The sequence below is a fragment of the Anas platyrhynchos genome, chromosome 4 (genome assembly GCF_047663525.1).
Source record: "Anas platyrhynchos isolate ZD024472 breed Pekin duck chromosome 4, IASCAAS_PekinDuck_T2T, whole genome shotgun sequence".
NCBI classification, from domain to species: domain Eukaryota; kingdom Metazoa; phylum Chordata; class Aves; order Anseriformes; family Anatidae; genus Anas; species Anas platyrhynchos.
Window position 1 is genome coordinate 30,939,566 of NC_092590.1, and position 23,121 is coordinate 30,962,686.

General features: G+C 38.4%; 1 protein-coding gene across 3 annotated transcripts in view; it reads right to left on the reverse strand.

Annotated features, from left to right (window-relative positions):
• The window catches only part of KLHL2 (kelch like family member 2), a 56,681-nt gene that overhangs the window by 30,489 nt on the left and 3,071 nt on the right, over positions 1-23,121 (reverse strand). For 2 of the 3 annotated variants that reach the window (XM_027456458.3, XM_027456457.3), the window contains exons 3-4: positions 19,073-19,179; positions 14,488-14,609 (exon numbers count right to left, since the gene is read on the reverse strand). In XM_027456458.3, the coding sequence (XP_027312259.1) occupies positions 14,488-14,609; positions 19,073-19,179 (229 nt within the window). The remainder of the gene's footprint in view (positions 1-14,487; positions 14,610-19,072; positions 19,180-23,121) is intronic. The other variant, XM_005016575.6, reaches the window with a different exon arrangement.

The following is a 23,121-nucleotide window of genomic DNA, read 5'->3' on the forward strand; positions in this document are numbered from 1 at the left end:
CAGCAACCTTGAAAGAGGAATCAAAACACCATTTCCAAACGCTAAAAAGCCTGGAAATAAACAGCAATGTAACTGGGATAGTAGATTATGAGCCTTTGCTTTCTCTATCTTCTCATTTTCTGGTACAGAAGATGTATCCATACCACTGATTTTTGTATTAATAGAAAACTAGGAAACTAAGACCAACAGAAATAGCACCAAGTAAAAATACCGTGCATGCATGGTGCTTATCTTTAGTACAAAAACTGAGACAAGAATAACATCTAATGTGCAATAAATGGCCCTTTCAGTAGATTCAAAAGATATTTGATTGCACCGAACTTTAAGCATTAGTTATATTTTTATATTTCGAGAACATCTTTTACTCATCATTTAGTTTCTTACAGCAGACTGTATTTATAATCTTCTAGAAATGTCACAGGGGAATACCTTCTCAAAAAGGAGTGTTTCAGTGACAAAATTCATAATCACTAATCTGGATGTTGTGCTTCTAAGATTCATGTATTTAGGGGACAGAATTCTCCAAGCAAATGACATCTCTAGCCTCCCATGCAAACTTTTTTTTTTTTAATATGAAGGTTTAATGCATGATTTTCATGATTTAAAGCATAATTAATTTCCAAAAACCCAAACATTTTCAAGAAAGTCTTTATTCCTGCCTCCACAGATTTCATCTTACACGTAGCAAGGCACTGTTGAACACACGTGCAAGTGAGAGAGGTCAAACATGCACTCTCTTCTGTAACTGGTTTCATTTACTCATAATAAGCACCTTGCATTTTGCAGGGAGGTAAATAGGAACACATGCTTTCATTTGCATAGAACACATTAAAGAATGAGCAATTGCCCTCTACTCTTCAAGTTGTCCAGGGCTGTCTTTCAAGTTTTGCAGCAGGTAGCTTTATTGTCATCATTGGAAATAGATACACAGGTGCCTATAGCAAAGGTCAGAGCTGAGATGAAAGAAGCCGCTTTCATTCAATGCGGCATAGAAGAACCTAACACAGCCTAGGAACATGATGATTTTGAAGATCATAGACGCAGAGAAGTTGCACAAGCTGTTCTGTCTAAGAAAACAGTTTACATACAGAAGTTCTTATTCATTAATACCTAGTTAAAGGGCAACCACGTTAGAGAGGCAGAATGAAGGCACCAGGTTCAAGAATCAGAAAACTTGTGATCTCGGTCCTGACTACTTCTGACATACCTGGTTATCGCATCTGTTTCCCTTCCACTCTGCAACACCCCTCACCTTTCTTCTTTTGGGCCACAGCAAACTTACAGCTTGTTGCTATAATACTTGTTATAACAGAACCCCGATTCTAGCTGCCCATAAAACAAAGCTAAAATGTTTTTCAGGCTAACCTAAAACTTCACAATTTTGCAGCTAAATGGATGTTCAAATGATGGATAAAATTCCTGTCTTAAAAAGAAAAAGCAAGGCATCCCTCCCAAGTCTACTGCTTGAAAACATTATATATATATATATAAACTCTAAGTTTCCTTCTGCATGCTCTTCCATTTGCATGTTCTTCCCACCCTACTTCTTAAGACATTTTTAGAACACTAACATCTTTCTGGTGCAGAAGCTGAGCACTTTCATTCAGTTCCAAGCCCAACCTTACATCATGTTAACACAGAAAATACAGGGATAACTATATATTAGACGAAACAATAATCCATTCATCTCAGGTAAACTAGGAACATCCATCTTCATCCACCATCAGAGCAAGGTTCCAGAAACCCCACAGGCTGAAGTAAATCAGCAACAACAAAGAACATTTCCTTGAAACATAAGGAATAGCTTGTTCTTGAAGCACAAGGATACGTCTCATCTTTTAGGACATTTTAGAGCCAGTATTTCTTGTTAAAGCCAAACTTCACTTGAGAAAAAATGGCAGCATTCAGTGCTTCCAGGAAAATAAACGTAAGTGCTTCAATGGGACAAGAGCCTGGTTTTCCAAATTTGTAAGAACACAGTAAGAGATTGTGGTGGTGACTAGAGTTCTTGGTGGTGTGTCAGGCACACAGGCTTCTTTTAAGATGAGGGGAGGAAGAGAAGATAAAAAGGAACAAATCGCAAAAATTTGTCCTTGTAACAATTTTTGTCTACCCCTGCCAAAGCAGTCAGGGATCTCACCCAGTCTCAGCTGCACAGGAAGCGAGTTTGGCAGCTGCCTCAAGACAGAACCTGTTATGTACTCCCTGCCTTCCCTGATACGTGGCTAACCCCAATATTAACGGGGCTGGAGCTTCACAGCACCATGCTGCTTTCCGTCATCACTCCCCATCCCTTCCTCCCTCTCCTCTTTTTCGTTCCAAGGAAAAATGGAAGAGGAAACCTAGGAGGAAGGAGCGTAGAGCAGGTGAACCGAGTGCAGAAGCAGACCTTCTATGCTCTCACCTAATTACAGAGGGAAACTTCACCGATGAAAACACCAGCTTTGAAACACTATCAAATGGTAACCCAAGGTCCACAGGTAAGGTACATTATTTCCAAACCGACCAGTAGAGCCAGAAAAGCACACCTCTCACATGCTGCATCTTAAGCAGCTCCTCTCATATGCATTTTGCAGCAACAGGCTCCATCCATTAACCACCCGTTGTTTAAGCATGCCAAGTAATAACACGTTAAGCATGTTAAATGACAACAAAATGTATACACACAAATGTTTTTGTGCATTCCTTGCTAGGTATGCTAAAGAAAAACTTGTTGCCTTTCAGCATAAGTAAATAACTCATCCTTTTACCATTAAAAAGGATGAAGTGGAATCTTTTAAACAGATTTTGGAGGAAAAATACTGAGTCGTCCTTTAGTCATCTCACAGTCACACTAAAAAAGGCCTGAATTCTCTTCCTCTCCTAAATGATAGCTTTTCCATGCCTTTAACAGCTTTTTAAGCCTAATGTGTTATTTCTGTCATATGTCAGACCATCCAGCAAAGCATTACAGGTGAAAACACTGATTTATACGATGCACACAAGCTGCTACACCACTTTGTAAGCTTCTTTTTAAAGCCACTATTTCACAATGAGCAGAAGCTTTTCTGAAGTGGCTAGAGTATGCTGGTCTATTCCAGGAAAAGTTGTCAATGTAGAACGCAGCAACATGTAGGAGTAATTCAAACTTCTCTTTCCATGCATTACCTTACACCTTCCAACATTTAATTTGGTCTGCCATCATGCTAGCCCAACATCTAGCTGAGCTAGAAAGAAGTGAAATCTATTTTTGTCTGGTCTTGGAATATCTTTAAACCAGTTTATCATCTGCATCTTTTGCCTCTCTTAAAAAACAATTAAAAATCTATCCTTCTGTGGACACAATACAACCATTTTGATACAGTGAAAACCTAGTATTTATTCTTATTTCCTCCTGTGCTCCCTAGGGATTTTCGATCTATTTATTGCTCATCACATGACAATTTAGGAGGGACTACAACTAACCTGACTTTCAGATGCCTTTGAAGCAGTTATTTCTGGACCAGTCAAAGAACTCAAACCTCATAGGAGGTTTATAGGAGCTATGCACACCTCGGAATTTGAAAACACACATAGTTTGAAATTCCTTCATGTTACCTGACATTAAGCAAAAAAACACCCTGTAGTCTCTCTAATACTCGGGATCACTAGTGGCATTGTACTGATTTACTAAGACATGAACTGAAACTGTAATGAATAGCCAGCTAGAAAATAAAACATTTCTATGCGATCTCAGCTACCTCACTTTAGAGATTTCTTTTCCTTATGGGTACGGCAAGAATTTTTTTAGGTGTCTATAAAATTATTTTTGTCCTAGTGACCTGATGTTCTTACTCATTTGCTTCAGTCCTCACCTTCAGACCCATTCTCTCAACCTATCCTTGATCTGTAAGAGCATGCACCTTGCACAGCCCACTGGCATAACTGGGACTTTCTACCTTAATTAGTTCTTGGCACCTTGCTCATGCATGGCCCTGGCAGCCTACACACTTTCTAAATCACTCATTAAAGAAACAATATGCAGGAAATGAACAGCTGTTCTATTTAGAGCTGCAGTGCTGAGTAAAAGTGTTTTATTATTTTTATAATTTAAATAAAACATGCCTGTTTAAATCCCTCAGTGACTTCCCGTTCACCTCCCACAGGAATCAGAATCACATGCTTCTCAAAAACAGGATTACAGATCAGTATCTGCTCTATCATGTACTCCCTGTCTCAACCCCACTTCTGTCTCACCTCATCACCTCCTCCATGAGTTTCTGATTCATTCCTTGAATCCTACTTAGACCTTTCTGACAAAGCCAAGCTACAAGCCTCCTCATCTTCTCTGCCCAAAAATCTCTTTTCCAAATAAGCAGAAACAGGTGTTGTTTTTTTTTTCCCTGACCCTCAAAACATCTTCTGAAGGAACAAAGATTTCAAGATAGGGAAACTCTGTGATTCAGCCAGTAAAACTGAAATAAGATTAAGATTTAAGATTCACCTTTATCTCTTGTGCTACATCTCAGTTCTGTTTGTCCCTTATGCATTTCTTTTTCACAGCTACAAACCGTGATAAGACAGCTCTGATTTCCATCCAGGTTTCTCTTCAGTCTTCTAAGGCTCATTCCCTTCTACCCACCCAATCTTCTTTATGAACAAAGTTCTGGGATCTCCCATTCAGCCAGATAATAGGAAAAAGAAAATGTTATAAAAAGATTCATCGGCTGGAGAATGCCAGCAAGATGTGAATAAAGCATCACTTAGAGAACAGAGAAATAGCAGAGGTATCTAGAGGAAATAAAGGTCAGAGATGTAAAAACGTGAATATCTGAGGGAACAGCAGATGTCATACCAGTATAACACCTGCTTTTCCTGGTTCTCATGCTCCTGTCATCATTTATTTCTGTCTTAACCAAAGTTAAATCTGTACAGAAACAGCAGTTGCCTTCTCTACAAATTCCCTTTGCTCCCTCCCTCCTGGAACTTCAGCCTGTCATCCATAACTAATGAAACAAGGAGAAGGAACAGCAAAGAATGTTATCAATAAACGAAGAAGCAGGAATTATGAGCTGGGGGAGGAGGTGAGCACTTGTTGCACAAACTGGAACACGGGAAGGTCTTCTTTAGGTCTAGCACCACAGTGCAGGAAGTGTTTGTTGCACAGTCGTGTACAGGAGACTTTGAGGGAATACGGTCCAACTGAAGACAGAAGTGAGGAAAAGGAAGGGATCAAGGTGGTTTTGGAAAGAACAAATGAGACCCCCACTTGTATGGGGCACATAGGGAAAGCAAGGATCCTGGGCCAGGTACTAGACAGACCAAGTACCTTAGCACAGTTACTGGAGGGATGCACACACGTGTGAACTTGTGTCCAAGGCTAGGGCTGCAGGCCTTGAGGCTCATGTGCCCGGGTGCCAGCACTTGGAGAGAGCCAGGATCCACCAGGGACAGCTACACTGAGTGTGTAAGCCAGCTACTGAGGGGTAAGGGTGTGTTTGTGTACACGTACATACGTGCCACTAACAGACCTTCACCCTTCATCAGCCAAAGTTCTCTGTGGGTGAAGCATTTGGTGCTGCTCATGCTTGTGTGAGTGCAAAATATTTCTGCCTGCATGCATTTCTGCAGTTGGCCACACAGTATAGAAGTATGCCTGTATCAAAAAGACATGCTCAGCCTCCCTGCTGGCTGGACCCTGGGGACATGGAGGAGCAGCAGCCTTGCTACCAGATTCAGCAGGCCCCAATACCTTCCTATTGCGAAGTAGACAGTGTGCTATCCATCCTTCCATCACGTCACCAAGGGGAAAAAAAAAGGAAATGTTTTAGCGGGACATCAAACATTTATCAGCATGGTGTGTGGCTCTGGGGCATACCTTCGGCCAAACCAAACACACCAGTTTTGCACTCTTAGAAAATAAAAATTTAAAAAATTAAAAAAATAAAACATAGAAAGGAGAGTGACAACATGCAGAATATGCAGAATAGATAGGGTTTATATAATAAATGAATACTGTGCACCAGAAACCAGGCAGTTTCTACTCTACACACACATAATAGCTAAAACCACAAAAGATATGCTATGGGAAAAAAAAATGTAGTCAAAACATACTATTCAGTACACATTTAAAAACTGACATAGAACAAAATATTAAGGTTCCCCACAAAGCTGTTTGCTCAGTATTTTACTCAGCACAAGACCACAGCTCTTTTATGCAGAGCTTACTCACTTAGAGCACAAATTAATGAAGCTTTTATTGGTAATAAGATACACCTGTAGAAAGATCACCATTCTCCTTTCCCTTCCCTCCTACACACACTTTCTTGAAACATAGCCACATACGAGCAAGTGAAGAATGCATGGTAGGATTTTTTCACTGCAAAAATTAGTTCTTTTACTGCTGCCTAACTTGTGTTACAATACGTACAAACTCCAGAAATGTGCCTGTCTCTCCTCCAGCTAAGCCACATATTAGTTTTGCCCCCATATTATTAAAATCCTCAAAGCTTTTGTCACATATACAAACAAAATGGGTCAAAAGAGGTAACCAGATAGCTGCTTGAGGCATAACATCTAAAATATGTATAAAAGCAAAATACAATGGTGCTCCACTGGTACACTTCCGAGATGGCCAAGACATTTAAAGAGGCATACTGTCAAGTCCAACATTAAATTCTTGCCCACTAAAATTTAAGGTTTCTATTAATAGATTTTGTAATGAAACTCATCACATGTGCTTGGGTCTAAATGCCTCTGTGCAGTGTAAGCTATCCCCTAATGTTATTAGAACTCTGCAGGCATAAAATAATAAAAATGAAAGTCTAGATTGTTATATAAAGAGAGGTTTCAATCCACATCAGGATTAAGTGATTTTATAATTCAGTTTTAATCATGAAGTCATTAATTTTATAAAATATTTTAACTTGAACCACTTTGGTTACAACATTTTCTAAATTGCAAGGATTTCCAGAATTTAGTAGCAATGCCATCACAGCCATGATAGTCAGAAAGACCAAAAGCCTGTTTATTTCTAAAGCTCTGTAAAATGATCCTATAAAGAATTCTATCTCTTCTTAAAGCTTCAATACTACTGTGTCAAGTTCACAAACAAGTAATATCTTTTGATACTCAATAGCTCTATTACATAAAACTCCATTTAAGAGAAAAATACTTTCAAGAATTAGTGGAGTTGCCTGCAACCACAAGAAAAAAAAAAAAAAGGAAAAAAAAAAGAGAGCTTATTTATGGACAGAAAGCTCTAGGTCACCATTGAGGGAGTGTAAAAATGATGGTAAACTGAAATATGATGAGGTACAGCATAAAAAAGGTTTCAAGATCAAGTCAAGTCCAGCAAACACCCACTGGTGCAAGCTACGGAACCTGAGGGAGCTGAGGATCACAACCAGCTTTGCAATCCATTCAGAACCAAGCAGGACTGCAACCCATCACATCAAGGTTCAGTAGTTAGCACCTAGCCATTCATATTGCATTGGTGGGATACAGGGGGAGGAGGGCTGGTTTCAAACATTTTACACAAGTTATCACCTAAAAGATTGTTAAAGGAACACTAAAGATGTCTCATCATTCAAGAAGTTGAAAGAATCAGTCTAGATACCTTCTCCCTCTGTCCTTAAGATCTCAATACGTACTGCTGTCCTTCAGCCTTCCCTTTTTCTCTCTTCCCAAAATGTTCTCCCAAGGGCAAAGCCCAAGAACTTGATGAAAGGAACAAGCAGTAAAGCTGGGTGACTGCGCTCTAGGACACAACAGTCTTCAAATACCTGGGTGGTATTAAGAGAAATGTTCGGTATTGGCATTTCTGAAGTTTAGGCCTGATTCTAAGTTGATGGTTCAGTAGCTGAAGCAGTAGTTACAGACAACGGTGTTAATCACACGTATCTGACAGAGAGATATTTCATCTAAAAAGAAAAATAATGCAACTCACAATTTAGTCAGAGCATTAACACTTCTGCTTGATGAGACGTGGTGTGCCTGTACCTCATTTATAAAAGCTGTATCTTGGAAAAAATATCTCCCATCTACAGGAACTCACAGAAGAAGGGCCCAGGTATGTAATTTAACACTTGGCCCTTCATGTTAGCTAAAATTTTCCAGACATGTACTTGCTGCAGGGGTGGGTTGCAGCATTCAGGATGATTATCACATCTATAACAGGTTAAAATATTATAACAATATTTCATTTGTGCCAATTTGGGGCACCAGAGCACAGTACAAAAGACCACTTTTGTTTGGGTGGTGATGACAAGCCACACAGTGTGACAATTTCACATTTCATGTTATTTAACCATACATGGATATAAAAAACATTTTAGAGCAACTCTATCAATTGTCATCAGCCAAATCTGTCCAAAATGTTATGTTTACAGCACATTCAATATCACTTCAGAAAAATAAACCTATATGAACAGCTTGAAAAATGGCTGTATCGTCTTAATGAACATTTGGCCTAACAGTCTGTCTAAAAAACTGTGTGCCGAGAGTTACTGTCAAGTTAAATCCCCAGCACAGGAAACACCAATTGACAGATTTCAGCTCAAAAGCTGTTGCCAATGATACTTTATATTACAGTCATAGATATTTCTATAAAAAAAAAAATCTAATGCAACTACTGACAAAGAAATCAGTGTGATACTGCTTCACCTTTTCTGTTGCTATTTCAGGAGGGCATAAGAAACAGATTACAGTAAATGCTCTTACTACACAAAATGTGTTCTTTACCAGGAAAAAAAAAATCACTGTTTTATTCAATAGCAATAGTATTTTCTGACCAATAACTTCATTCTCATTTACAAGCACGCCAAACTTAGCAACAAGCCTCTTCAGAAAAGCCCTGCTGGCTCAGAAAGATGCTTGTATGGCCCAGGATGTTGCTTCCAACAGCAGCAGCTAAACAGGAAGAATACACAGCCACAGGTTTGGCCATGCTCTGTTCTCATCACAAAACATTCAAGTGGCATTTCTAGAAAGGCTTTGGAAAAAGTTGACCTGGTACTGTGGAGAGAGACGTGATGGCACTGTCTTAAAAGATACATCTACTTGTATTCAATTGATAAATGATATAGCCAAGACTTCGAGGGGAAGTCCAAGTATTGCCTGAAGAATAATTTCGAAATGCTGTCACCAAGTAATTGTGGTCGCCAAACAGAGGCAAACTGAGGTAAACAGAAAGCCTTTATCAACAGCCAGCCTGCAAACTTAAGCGATACCGAATTTAACCTGTGGTACCACAGTTTTATTAAGTTACACGCGTCTGTTAGAAGACTGACTGTTTCGAGCCAGGAAATTTGCTATCATTACCCACACTGTCATCACCAAGCTGCGCTATCTAGTGTATAACACTCTATTTGAAAACCATTCAGAGATTGCTGTTAATTCAGGATAAGCTTATCTTCAGGAGTACCACATTTCAGTGGTGTGCCTGACTGGGAAGGTGTTGGACCTATATAAATTTTTGGTCTTGGTGATATTCAGTGTTAATCATGACCAGTAGGCATTTACTTATGATCATCACTTACAGCATGATCATCAAGATCACAATCATTCCCTCCTTGCCTTTCTTAGGCTCCTAAACCAACTGCAGCATTTTTTTCCAGGCAACTCTTTCATAGGCTCTCTAAAGGAGAACAGCCAAGTTCCTGTGGAGGCAGTTTCAGCATTCCCTTGGCTCAAAGCAGTTACCATCACACGCATTTATATATATATAACTGTATGTATGGCAATATATTTAAAACAGAACCTACCTTATGATAAGATTGAATGAAAGCTTCACAGCATTCAGTTCGGTAGAATAAATATTTCTTTTATCTCTCCCACCCACTTACACAGCAGCAGGCACGCTTCCAGGACACAGAATGCATGTCTCTGTTCAAGCACCTAAATGAACTCTCTCCTCTTTCGATGCCCAGTCATGAGTTTGTAAAGGACAGGCAGCCTTCAGTTCTAGAAAGGAAAAGTTTACCTCATCTAAACTGGAAAGTCTGCTACGTTCAAAAGAAAACTGAATATAACCCTTTGGAAGGTAATGGGCATCCATTCATCCAATATGGGAAATGAGATGCTCCTCAGTATTCAAGGGGTATAATTTAATGGCAAGCTTTAGAAACTCTTCAAAAACATTCAAAGTTGGGTATCTAAAACAACTCTAATTTCAAGAAACATGCAGCATGTGTTTTATGCTCTAACATCACAATGCTGCTAACTTACAAAGAGACTGCTAGTTTAATCACCAGTTTGTATACACAACATCTCATTTGAGGATAAAGCTTGGTAAGCATCAAAATATACCCAGAAGTATTTTGACTCTGAGTTCAAATACAGACACAGTCCTGCTCTGAAGCTCACTGGAATTTCAACTATACTAATTTGATCAGTAAGCGCTCAAAGACTAGCAAATACAAAGTAGAGTAATGCGAGTCTTACAAACTCTCTTACATTAAATCATTTTATATTTTGTTGAAGGTAAAACCACAAACAGCTGCTGTTGTGTAACTGATGTGCCATGATTTGTTGAACTGGTAATCTCACTGTGATTACATTGCCCAGAGAAGCTGTGGATGCCCCATCCCTGGAGGTGCTCAAGGCCAGGCTGGATGGGGCTTTGGGCAGCCTGGTCTGGTGGGAGGTGTCCTTACCCATAACAGGGGATTGGAACTGGATGGGCTTCAAGGTCCCTTCCAACCCAAGCCATTCTATGATCCTGACCCCCCTTTTGAATTAAAATCCAATAAACTGGTGTATCTGTCCCTTAGTGGAAAGGGTACTGAAGGAGGGAATCCAAAACCATCACAAAAAACAGGCTTAAGGAAAAACACAATTTTGTGAGCAATTTGGATATTCTGGTAAAACAGCAGTTTCAGAAGAAATAGTTAGTCCTGAAACAGAGATCATTTTTACATGTCCAACCCACATAAAACTGTAGGTGATGCATCACAAACAGACCACTTCTAAATATAAAAATTTATTCTCAGTATTTTGACCCTGAGTTATCATAATGTTCAGGAAAAGAACAAACAAGGAATGTAACACACTGCACAAAATTTTATTTTTGCCTTTCAGTCAGTACCCAGTAAAGATTAGGCACGGTAAAAGTAGTACTGTCCTTAGAGCACCTCGAGTGAAGTATGCTGGAAACTCTCATCACCATGCCTTAGGACACAATACGAATGGATGCGTGCCTTATGCTTCAGATGGCAATCTGTGCACAAACAGTTGAGAGTTATAAAGGAAACATACATCTATACTGTGTGTTCATGTATTGGCAATACATATTATTCAGGAAGATGTAATATGCAGGAATTTCTTCTCATGTTCCTGCCCTGATATATTTGTGCTCAGCTTACCCTAGGTGTAAGGCTGACTAAAGACATGCTGAAATGCATAGTGTGGGAGAGTTACTCATGCATGAGCTTCTTATAGTAACTAACTCCCCCACGTTGTGCACTGCATGTAGTTAGTACCTATATGGGAATTGAAAAAATTTCATGTGCAAGAAAGTAGATTTGCCTTCTGAAAACATTAAGTTTTATGATCCCTTCTTAAAACATGAGTATGTGCTACAGCATCAGGTCTGACAGCTAATGCCATTTCTGGGGAAAAAAGGAGAACAGAGTTGAGTATGTAGGAAAATGTGACATAATAAGTAAAAATGACAGAAACACTGGTATAGCATTATGCTAAGTGAGTGCCATTACTGAGGAACGATAAAATAAGTAACTTTAAATGAAGGACAAATACTAGAATAAAATGGAGAACATACATCTTTTTCATATACCAGCTGTCTAACTGTTGGGGGCGTGGGGAAAACTGATTGACACTGAACTAAGAACTGCAGAAAAGAACAACTGTTTTCTTCTACATTTAACTTATGTCGGAAATAATAACCAGCGCTGAGGGCCTCCTCCAGTTTGATGCACTAAGTGAATACATTTTTCTCCTCAGTCACTGATTACACCTGACTTTTCTAGGTCCTTCTTGCTCAAAAATATACAAGTGAGAACACAACAGTGGGGAACAAAAAGAAGGGTTCTTACTTGGAACTTCCAAAGAAGCGTTAAGGGACAACTCTCCTGTTCATGTCTAAATCAAGTAAGGTATTAATGAAAGAAGCTTCTCATAACTCAGCTGTTGACAAAGACCAGTGAGATTGGCTACTCCACATTCATGAATACACAGTGTAACTGTTTTAGTGCCAAATTCTGCTTAGCAATTCTGCATCACTTAAATGTGAAGCGTTCACACCCTTTTCAAACATCACCTATTAGAAATGAATTCAACACTAATTCTTACTATGCATAACCCAAAAAGGCAGAGTAACACACTTGAAATCCCATGAAGGATATCAGAATGAGAATCATAAGCTGCTACCTCCAAGCTGAAGCCCCAGTCAAGCACATTAGCACAAATACAAAGTGAGGCATGGCATCTTAGGCTATCATGGAACTATATTTTCAACAAAATAAATTCTGAACCATTACACTATTTCACAATACCTTCAAGCAATACATTTAGAAACAAAATTGAGCACTAAAGCATGTAACATGTTTATGGAGAGAATACAACCTCAAGTGAAGCCTGCGAGCCTGTGCTAGGATTCAAAGTTTTCAGAAATTCACAGTTTTCCCACCTTGACTTTCAAACTTGAGGAAACAGACTTGCTTCAGTGTATTGGTGTTTTGCCACTGTGTTTGTTCCTGCCATAATGCAAATAAACAGTACATGCTAGCACTAATAAAACAAAGATGGTGAAGGTGACACAGGAAGGAAAGTTTTACATTCATTACAATATTACAAGTATATTTGATACCAACATTAAAACGCAACTATATTGCCATAAATCCAAATTCACTTAAAAGCTTGACTGTCTTCCCAGTACTTAAGTAACCACAAACTTGTAATATCCGTCACCGCACCACATTACTTATTTTACCAACCTCAAAATCATTATTTATCTTCAAGGAGCAGATATTCTGGAGCTATGAAAATAAAAGCCATATCAGACTTACGAGTTTTAAACCGTGAGGTTTCTGGTCTTGAATGGGTCTTGTATGAGAAAGAAAGAGAATGCTGGCTTTTACTCCCCATGAACAAAGAAGAGCTATCATTGACAGTATCAGGTTAAACTGCCTCCTCCTAAGCAATACCTACAGCCAGAACACAGCAGGCTGCCTCTGAAATGCAGTGTGATGTTACACACCAGAAGTACCAGATTACGGCCATTAAGATGTGCCAGCAAGACAGAATATTCTGCTTTAAGGATAAAAAGTCAGCAAGATCAAGCCCAGGAGATCTACTCGGCAACCTCTGACACCTTTGGATCTCGCTCAGGGTAAAACAGGTTTGTACAAACACTGGATGGGCAAGACAGCATAATTTCAGAAAGATTTTTCAGTACATATAGACATCATCAGATCAAAAGTAAACAGTTCTTTAAGAAGGTAACAAGTTAACCTTATGGTACGATTGAATACTTAGAAGGCTTAGTAGTAGGATATTTTGAGTTAGTAGTATGAAATCCTATTTCTATGTCTTCAGTCAAGCACAGGTATAACTAGCAGTGACTCCACCTGATTCGGCAGCCAAGAAGCTATTTATTTCAGCCTAATGCCCACTAAAAACCAATAATTTCAGAATGCACAATCACAACAGAAGTTTTCAATGCCAAATATAGCAACATTATTCATGCCCTGCAAGAGCAACAAAATGACTGCTAGCATTGAACAAAAGCAGAAACATGGGCATAGAAGCAACAAGAAAAACACGAAAATTAAGTATGTCACCTGTTATGTAACTACTTTTAAACTTACCAAAAAATCTAAGCTGAATCTCAGAAGGTAGTGGAAGTAAAATCTACCTTGTCTTCAGGATCTGTGGTTAGAAAACGTAAGTTCTGTTTTTCTAAGCTTATGTTTGTTCAATTCTAATTGAAGTTTTAGCTTTTGGCACAGCTGAATAGAAAAACTGATTAGCTCTACTTGTGTGGGATGGGCAAAAGCCTTCATGCTAGATATTGGTTGATTTAAAAAAATAATCAGAACAAGCTAAAAATTCCTGCATGACAGGCCATTGGCAAGGTACAGGATTGAGCAGGAAAAATAATTTATTCTGAAGGCTGGCCAAAAAAAAAAATCTGACAAACGGAACACTAATTGGACTACATGTTTTACATTTAAGAACAAATCTACCTCTGTTTATGTAAATCACACTAAAGTATCAGAGAGAGGCTGGTACAGAGGTGGCTGACAGCATTAATTTTTAGGCTGAGTAGACCATCTATATTATTGTATTACATGAGGTTTGGTTGTTAAGCCCATTAAAGTCAACAAACTTCATTTATTTCAACGGTCTTTCAACGTGAACCAGAATTTAAACAGTATGACTTTATAGGCACAGGGTCTGAAAAACTTCTGGTTTGCAGAAGAGATTTCCCTCAGAGTTGAACCACACTGGCAAACTAAATGATTCTCTGGATTACACTTCTGTGGTTGTAGAAAATATACTCACTCTTACCTGCACGTTTTCTTCTGTAACTTGGATTTCAGCAGTGTAAATATAATCAATAAGCATCCTGAGGGTCCAACCATCGACTTCCTTTATTCGAACTCTCTTTGCTCGGCTTTCACTCATCTCACCTACAAATACAGTTTGGTAGTCAAATAAATTAGGTAGAAACACAGGTCAAATTTAATAGCTTAATAGTAATTACTCCTGCCTACAACAGAAATGCTTGTATATCATCAGATGTAACAATAAAGCAACTTTAAGAAGAACTCAATTTTCCCTCCCTTCCTCTCTCCAAAGAGAAATGAAGCCTGCCGTTACCATCACGTGAATGCTACCTGGGTTAAGGCTTTTACTACTGCTAACCTATTTTTACCAGTATACACTATCAGTAAGATGTTGTTTTCAAACCTAAGTAAGACCCTTCAATTCAAACACATACAAAAACATTTTGCTGGCAAAGCAATCCATTATATACACTTGCTTTATTAACTTCTTAATTGAAGGAGCATACCAAATGCAGTCTGGGGTCATTTTACTTAAAAAAGAAAAATTCTATCCCCACAGAAAAATTAACATACGTACTTGGGTTGCCTACTTATTATTCCTTCTGCTACAGATCTGATTTAAGAATTAAAACTCAAACTAAGATAAAATGGAAAGCAAGGGAAAACTTGTTAGATCTTGTTTTGTGGAGGCTGACATGCTGGCTGTATGCCATTGCTGATCTTCACAGAAAGTCCTGCAAATAGCTTCCACCTTCTAAAATATGATGTTTCTCAAAATGCAACATCTTGTTTGCATCCAAAGTAATTGCCTAAGGATACATTTTGAAGAAAGGACTACACCTTCTCTGTGGCTACCAACCACACATCTGGGCATCTCAGACCTTTAACCCTTTATTGCACCAAATTGCACTAAGTTAAATATGAACTATGCTTTTGACCTTGATCAATATACATAAACTCTCACTTTGGAAAAGTATATGCCTAACTCTGGATACATCCATTTGTTCTTCTACATTGGATAAGTTGTTATTTTTTTCCCCATAACATCTAGATAAAAGGGAATTGATGAGTGATTTAACCTACACAACCACAGAGCAGACAGTGGGGAAAAGAACCATAAGATGCTTATCACTGCTGATACTTCTTGAGGAAGTACACACGTTTTCATTGTTTCTTACCCTATGTCCTCTAGGATCGATGACAGGCAGTGCACTTTACCCAGAGTATCACTAAGAAATCTGTTACCGTTATTCATGATGTTTTTTGAGCTCAAGGCTAAGGAATTTATTTTAAACCAACTAAAGTTGGTAGGCAGTGCAGAAGACCACCTACAGCAATGTACTACTATTTAATGTCAGCACCAGTTTCTAGCATTCTGGAAAGCCCTGATAATGAACCACAAGAAAAAGAGCAAAATCCAGTTCCTATAGACTTCTTCCACCCCCTCTTCTGAAACATTTCCCTACACCTGTGAAAGATGATAGTAGCGTGTTCTTTGAAGGACCCTAGGTTCCAAATTTAAACTTCTTTGACACAGATTAAACCTATTGATCTTCAGAGCATGCATGCAGCAAGTTATTTGTTATGCAAGCTGCTGTGGAGGTGGTCCCTTGGGAAAATCATGTGTGTGGGAGAGCAGAGTTGGATATTCTGCAAGCACATTGGTTTTGTTTTCAGATTTTGTGTAAAGGCTTCTGAAGTGATGGATAGGCATCTTCTCTGTTTAACAATACTACCCGGTACCTACAGGAAAAAAGGAGGCTTCTACTTTGCATGCTAAAAGGAGATGCAGTCTTACTACAATGCTGAATGAGTCCTCATGATCCAGACTTGGTTTGACAGACCATATGCAGAAAACCATCAGCTCACTGCCTAGGCATTCTCAGTCTAGAATTCAGCCTTCTGAAGCACTCGTGTCACGGACAGCTGCTTCATAATATCCTCACCGAGTTGTTAGTGACATGGAAAGGACAGTGCTGGGCTGCTCCAACCTCCCAAACAGGAGCAGCAGAGCAATTGGGGAGCTCAAGTTACTAAAGGCTATCTAAAATCTAATATGGTTAGCTCACAACAGTAATGTAAGGAAGGTGTGGGGTTTTGTTTTGGTTTTGTTTGTTTCTTTTAGTTAAAAAAACAACAGTTGTACATTTGGAGAACAGAAACAAAGAGAGCAGATAAGCACCTAAGAATAGATAATTCTCTCTACACACAGGCTGTGGCAAAAATGGAAAATAAACTCAGGTCACCCATTGAAGTGCCCCTTCACTGATGTTTCATAATTCTTTCCTCTAATCATTTAGGCATATTTGATTCAGGATCATGATAAATATTTCTGAAGAATTTCACTGAAGAATTCACAAATAACTATTCTTGATGACATACACCTGGATGGTTAATTTTTCTTCCCCACTTGCCCTTACTTACAAGATAAGTGTTACTAGCTTACTAAATTTTTTAACTTTAAAAGGCAGTAACTTTTACTTCTGGGTATTTAATTGGGTTACTTCTATTAGTGCGAACAGGGAAAAAAGAAGTCAGAGGTTTTGAGCGCACTTAATGCTAAACCCTACGCTGCACAGCCATGAGTACCTACTGACTCAGAGAAAGATGGAAGTAACCTGCAAATATGTGCCTAAATATAAACTTCTAATTCCTAGTCAAGAACAAGTAACCCTGTAGCTGGTTAAGGGATCAAATGTACTTATTTGAACTTCCAGGTTACTGGATCAGAATACAACTCCACCTGAGAAGTGTTAATCGCAGAATTCACAGAGATAATTATTGGGATTATTTTTGTGAAGAATAGCTGAAATATACTGACAAGACACTTGGTCCTTGCTGAGAAGAGCATGTAACAGTAGGATAAAATCTGTGGATAAGTTCTGAAGCCACACATGAATTATATTTAAACTCCCACTGATGTGGTTCACCAACTATACAAACACTGCCCCAGATGTGTGGGGTAGAAGGTCCCTACCCTTTCCTCAAGTGAGCATTCCTACCTCCCACTCCACAGGGGGTCAATGAAGACCTATGTCTGAAAATATAAAACAAGCAAAACTTCAAGAGGGAGCGAAGTAAGTGAAAAACCATGATTTCAGTGATTCCGCTTGGAGAGAGGCCATGGACACTGCTGTGCTGGCAGCAGAAATGCACTCAGAAACAAGCAGAAATGTCTTAACCAGGCTGCTGTATGCCACAGAAAGCAGAAAATGAACCTGTACTATGAGTAAAGAATATTTTCAATGTGACAGTCAACAATAATTAATCTTTAATGCAGAACTAATTGAAGAGGCTTGCGTTTCTCCATTACTTAGGTGATGAACTGTATAAACATCTGTTTTCATTTTAAATTTAAAGAAATCAGTGACGTTAAGAAGGAATGTGTTAGTCACCTGGAATATCTGTCTCAACTATACACACAAACTTGAAGAACTATTAGAAGAATAGCTACTTAAGTGGAAGCTTTGTGATGTTTTATACACTACTTGAAAGCGTTTCTTTCTGCTCGTAGTGACTTCTCTCCCAGCTTTGGTTGTTTCATAACATTTGTGTACAGAATCAAAACTATCCTGAACTCTATACTTATTCAGTTTCAGTAAAGTGCTTGCTAATAATCAGCTGTTTCCCCAGGACACAACAGTATTTCAAATTATATCAGTCTTCCAGTTACATACAATTAGGGTTATTAAAACTCCATTTTGCTTGCATACTGGCATGCCAAGAGTCACGTTTTTTTTACTCCGTTTGACCTGGTGCTCTGAAGTAATACATTGCAGAGAACTCTTTTAATTTCAAACAGGCAACATTAAGGACCAAACCAGCACGAGATCTGAGAAGGAATAGGGAAAACTTTCAAAATTAATTTTAACAAGCATTTAGTAGCATTCTGTCTTTGACTCCCAGTTTTACATGATCTCAATGTGATTTATAACCGTCACGGAATTAAACCCACAGTACAGGAATTCAGCTGTAGGGTACTATGAATCCAACTCTATTTTAGCTTAGCAAGCCTTCTGGCATTCCTATTGTAGCAACAACTCGATCAGCACGGAGCAAGCAGAGGCAGAATCAAGCCTGCACAGAAAAGTTGTGGCAATGATGCAGAGTACATCTGTCACAGAGAATTATCCTAAGTGGACTGAAACATGCACTCCAGCTACAGGCAGCCAAAGCCACAAAAAGCTTTCTTATCTACTAACAGCCTAGAATACTCGTGAACTGAAGAACGCAGCAGTGGTAGTTGTTAAAGGACATAATTTACTTCAGAATTCACATGAAAATTGTTTTAATCTTCTTTTGTACAAGTAAAATTATTACAGTCTTCACGAGTATAACAACTCTACTATTTCCAGCTTACTTAAATTACTCAAATTAGTTTAAATAAAGGAGGCTTTAAAAATTATTTGCCATGCTACCAGAGGTTTAATTGCCACTATGTCCTCAGATTGCAAATAAATTCATAGAAGGTTCCTATTTTCTTAACTAAAAATAAAATGAGATCCTAAAAGGCAAAAGTTATTTAATTTTGTGCATTATACAATTGGATTGAATTAGAACATAGTAAATATTGAAACATTTGGTACCTGTAAACATGGCATGGAAGTAGGGACTGCAGGCGGCTAGCACAACTCTATGCGCTGCAATTTCCATGTCTTCAGCTACTATCGTCACATCACACAGCAAGTTTTGACTATTTAGAAATATCAGAGAAAGTAATTTCACATATGCGAACCATAGTAGGAAAGCACAAAATAACACGATTTCTCCCTCCATGCCCTCGAAAAGAGGCAGGCAGACAATGTTGATGAAGCATTGTTTTTAGATGTGCTATAAAACCTCATGGCGATTACTCAGTAGGATTACAGATGGTGCTTGGGTACACAGAACTTTACAAAAGCAAACAACTGAATTGTGATTTCTTCCACAGATATTAAGTTTTCTGCACTGAATAACAGAAATTCATATCAGCCCGATTTATAAGCCTTCTCCCGGGAAGTCTGGGCTTCTTTGGATACCTGTAAACAATTTGACATACAAAAACTAAAAAATTGAGGTAAAAAATAAGACTTTACAGATAACACATAATCCAAACTTTAGTTTTGATGCCTATGTCACATTATACTGGAAGCTCATGCCTACTTAATTGTTCAAAATCAGTACCCAATCATCTCTATATTTACCGCTTTCCATGCATTTTTCATACATAGCTCTTGTATACAATAGCAATTATTTTTTTTACTCAACCTAGTTTAGTATGTATAGTGTTTAATTTCTTGTCTTGCCTGACTCTACCTTCATTTGCTTTCTTGTCCTTTACAATCACAATCTGCATCTCCTTTCTCTTCTGTTGCAATAAAGTAGTATCTCATTGAGAGCCATTCCCAGCACAGATATTTACAACACAGTTTACAACTATTGGATATACCTCTTCCAGTTAAATCTACCACCAAGTGTACTCTTCTTTATCTGATTTTCTTGATGGAAAGACAAAAAACACCAAAAGCCTGAAATTCCCCAGCATCTAAACAGTCTAAGCCAAAGACACCTTTTCTTCCCTTCCTATTCCAGCAGCCTCTCACTACAAGTAGCATATAACTGACAAAACTCAGAGCTAGAGCAACAAGTAATCAAGGATGGGGGAGACAAGTACGCTTTAACAGCTCATATTCCTTAGGGACAGGGTTAGAGCTGTGTGTCAATCCAGCAGTCCTTATTCTCAGTACTTTTGAAAACATAACTTTTCACCTTTCCTGAACATATATCCCAACCAGAAGGCAGACCTGCTCGTGGTCTGCAATTACCACACAGAGCAGCAGCACAGATGGGGTGAGGAGTTGCATTTTTCCTCTTTCAGAGAATTGGAGCTGTCAGCCAAACTGCTCAGATATTCACCTTGGTCCCAACAAAACACCATAGCTGCCCAGCCACTGCAACCATCCAATTTCTTTAAGCACAACCTCAAGAAAGAAGGCCTAGTGCAGGTTACACACCAAAAATTCTGGCAGCTACAACTAGCCTTTGGGGCCATACAGCAAACCAAGCACCAGCTAAATATATATATATTTTTTTTCCTCTTTCAGCTCACAATGCGTACAGCAATCATCTAAGCCTCCTAAGTTTAGTGTGCAGTATGGTTATTATAAAAAAAAAAAAAAAGTCATATAATGTAAGGTAATGGCCATATCCAGATGAACCAGAGGAGCTTGAGAGAAACCATTACATTTATTATACAAAAATTGACACTGAAAGCTACAAATAAGAGGTCATCAGTTACCAAAGCCAAATTACCGATTTTTTGAGATTCTTGCACTTATCCTGACAACAGCAAGAAAAGGTTTTATCCTTAGCTGCACAGAAATACCAAAGCTATCTGTGAAGCCAGAAGCAACAGAATTACATCAGTGCAAAACTGCAGCCAGTTAACAACATTGTACAATATAGACAAAGCAACTTAGGGGTAGTCCAGATTCATCCCTAGCTTGGAACTGCATTAAATGAACATGCAATTAGGTGAACATGAACGTTAGGTGAACGCTACTACAAGCTGGCAAGCTACATAAACCACTAAACAAAGAAACAAGCTATGAACTAGTTCATGTGCTCCAGTGCAAGCATCCTGTGGCTCCAACACCAACTCAGCACATTCATTTCACCAGGACACACTAACTTATTTCAGAAAAGCTTTCCTTTTGAAGCAATATTGTAACAAGTTTCTTGTATAGACTGACCAAACAATCATAGCCATGGTGCTACACCATCTTCATAGATGAAAAAAGAAAATGAGAAATGGAAAAAAATAAAAATAGATTTTAAAATAACTACTGTTTACTAACTGGCTGGTTATTTTGGTTTATATGGAGGAAGGTTGTTACAAACATCTTCAAAAGATTCTGTTCAAGTCTTGTTTGTAAGAATGAGAATTTAAATAAACATAGGCAAGGTCAGATACTATTGTCATAAAAGCAAGTTATAATGAAGAGCGAAGATAGACATTAGAGGTTAATTTCTTCGTGTGTCAAGAACTAATTAGCTATCCTAATGATCCCTCTGACTCAGTGCTGAGGTGATGGTGAGTAATGAAATGACAAAAATTACCAAGGACAAAATTATTCAAGTTTGTCAAAATTTGAAGGTACAGAAAAATTCTCTTAGGGGCAAATAGAACTGGTAACTTGGCAGCAGCCAAAAAAAAATAATACGAACTCATCGACTTTAACATTCCAAACACAACACATTTCAGACACTTGAGCAGATGATTTGTTCACTAGTTATCTACTTTCTGGAGAGTACACCTCCAGCAAATACCTTCTTGTGCTACACTAATGAAAAGAACTGAGATAGAATCCACTATAAGTAGTCAACAAAATCAAAAATATCATTTACTTGATTAATGCAAGGTCTTCATTTAGAGCAACGAAGTCTGAAACATACCTAAAATATTTCAGCTGATTATTTCAAATTGAAATACATGCAAAAATTAATGTTTATAATCTCATCTAATTAGCACTTACCATTTTAAAAGCCATGGTATGCTTAAACAGTAAACATCTCTGCATCAACTACCTTATTTAATAAGAACTACAGTTAAGGTTTGCATGGCACTGCTCCTGTTCAAACTTCAACTATTTATATATGTAGGAAAATTGCTCAAATTGCTTCTACTGCAATCCCAATTGAAGTAACCATGGAAATGAAAGTATATTCTGAAAATAATCCATGCCCTTCAACAATGCACTCTGCTGGAAGACCATGCATATTTTACTTGCAAGGCGACAAAATGCAGGTAACATTTCTCCCTGCTCAAAGTGCCGTATGCTAAGATTCATTCTCAGAAATTGGTCTTCGTTTAAACTGTTACTCATCGTTAGGAAGTCAGGGGCCAGTGACTCTAGCTAGGCTCTACTGCGCTCCTCAGGACAGTAAACGTGGTTTCTGGGATCCTTGGAAAAGCCAAGAATGCCTAAGTAAGGTGAAGCAACAAACAACGGTGTTTCCAGCATAATTAGGCTGTAACATACTAGAAAAACAGCCTCTGCTTTTATCCCATTATCCTCAACTGTGGAAATCTTTGAGGTGGCTTCAAATCACTTATAGCCAATGTGTGATTTTCTCCAATCTTCCAGTACCGTACAAACTGTCACAGCTAGATAAATAAATTGATCGGATCCCAGTATCCACCACAGTACTAAAGACTTACCCATACAGATAAAAGATCTGAAGATCAAAGGCAGTGGCACACTTTAATACGGTATCAGTTACTGTCGTTGTCTAAGGTGAAGCCTCTCCAACTGTTAATCTCATATGGGAAATAACAATCGGCTACAGGATTTTAACACCCTTTGCTATTGTCTATGCTGCAGAAACATTTTATTTATTTAATTTCTCTATTGTTGCTGTTAGCTATAAAGCTGAACTGTCAGTGATAGTTGCGAGTCCTAATTACCAGAGCTCAGCTGTGAGCTCTAATTACCAGCTGTCACAGTTTTCAACACCATCTCACCTACTCATATGTAGAAAATAAATCAATATGGGTGCTAAGAACAGCATTAGCACCAGTCCTCCAGTTTTGCTGAAATTGATGGTGGTATCACTCACGGTCTTACAAAACTTATCAAGTGACTTCCAACATTTG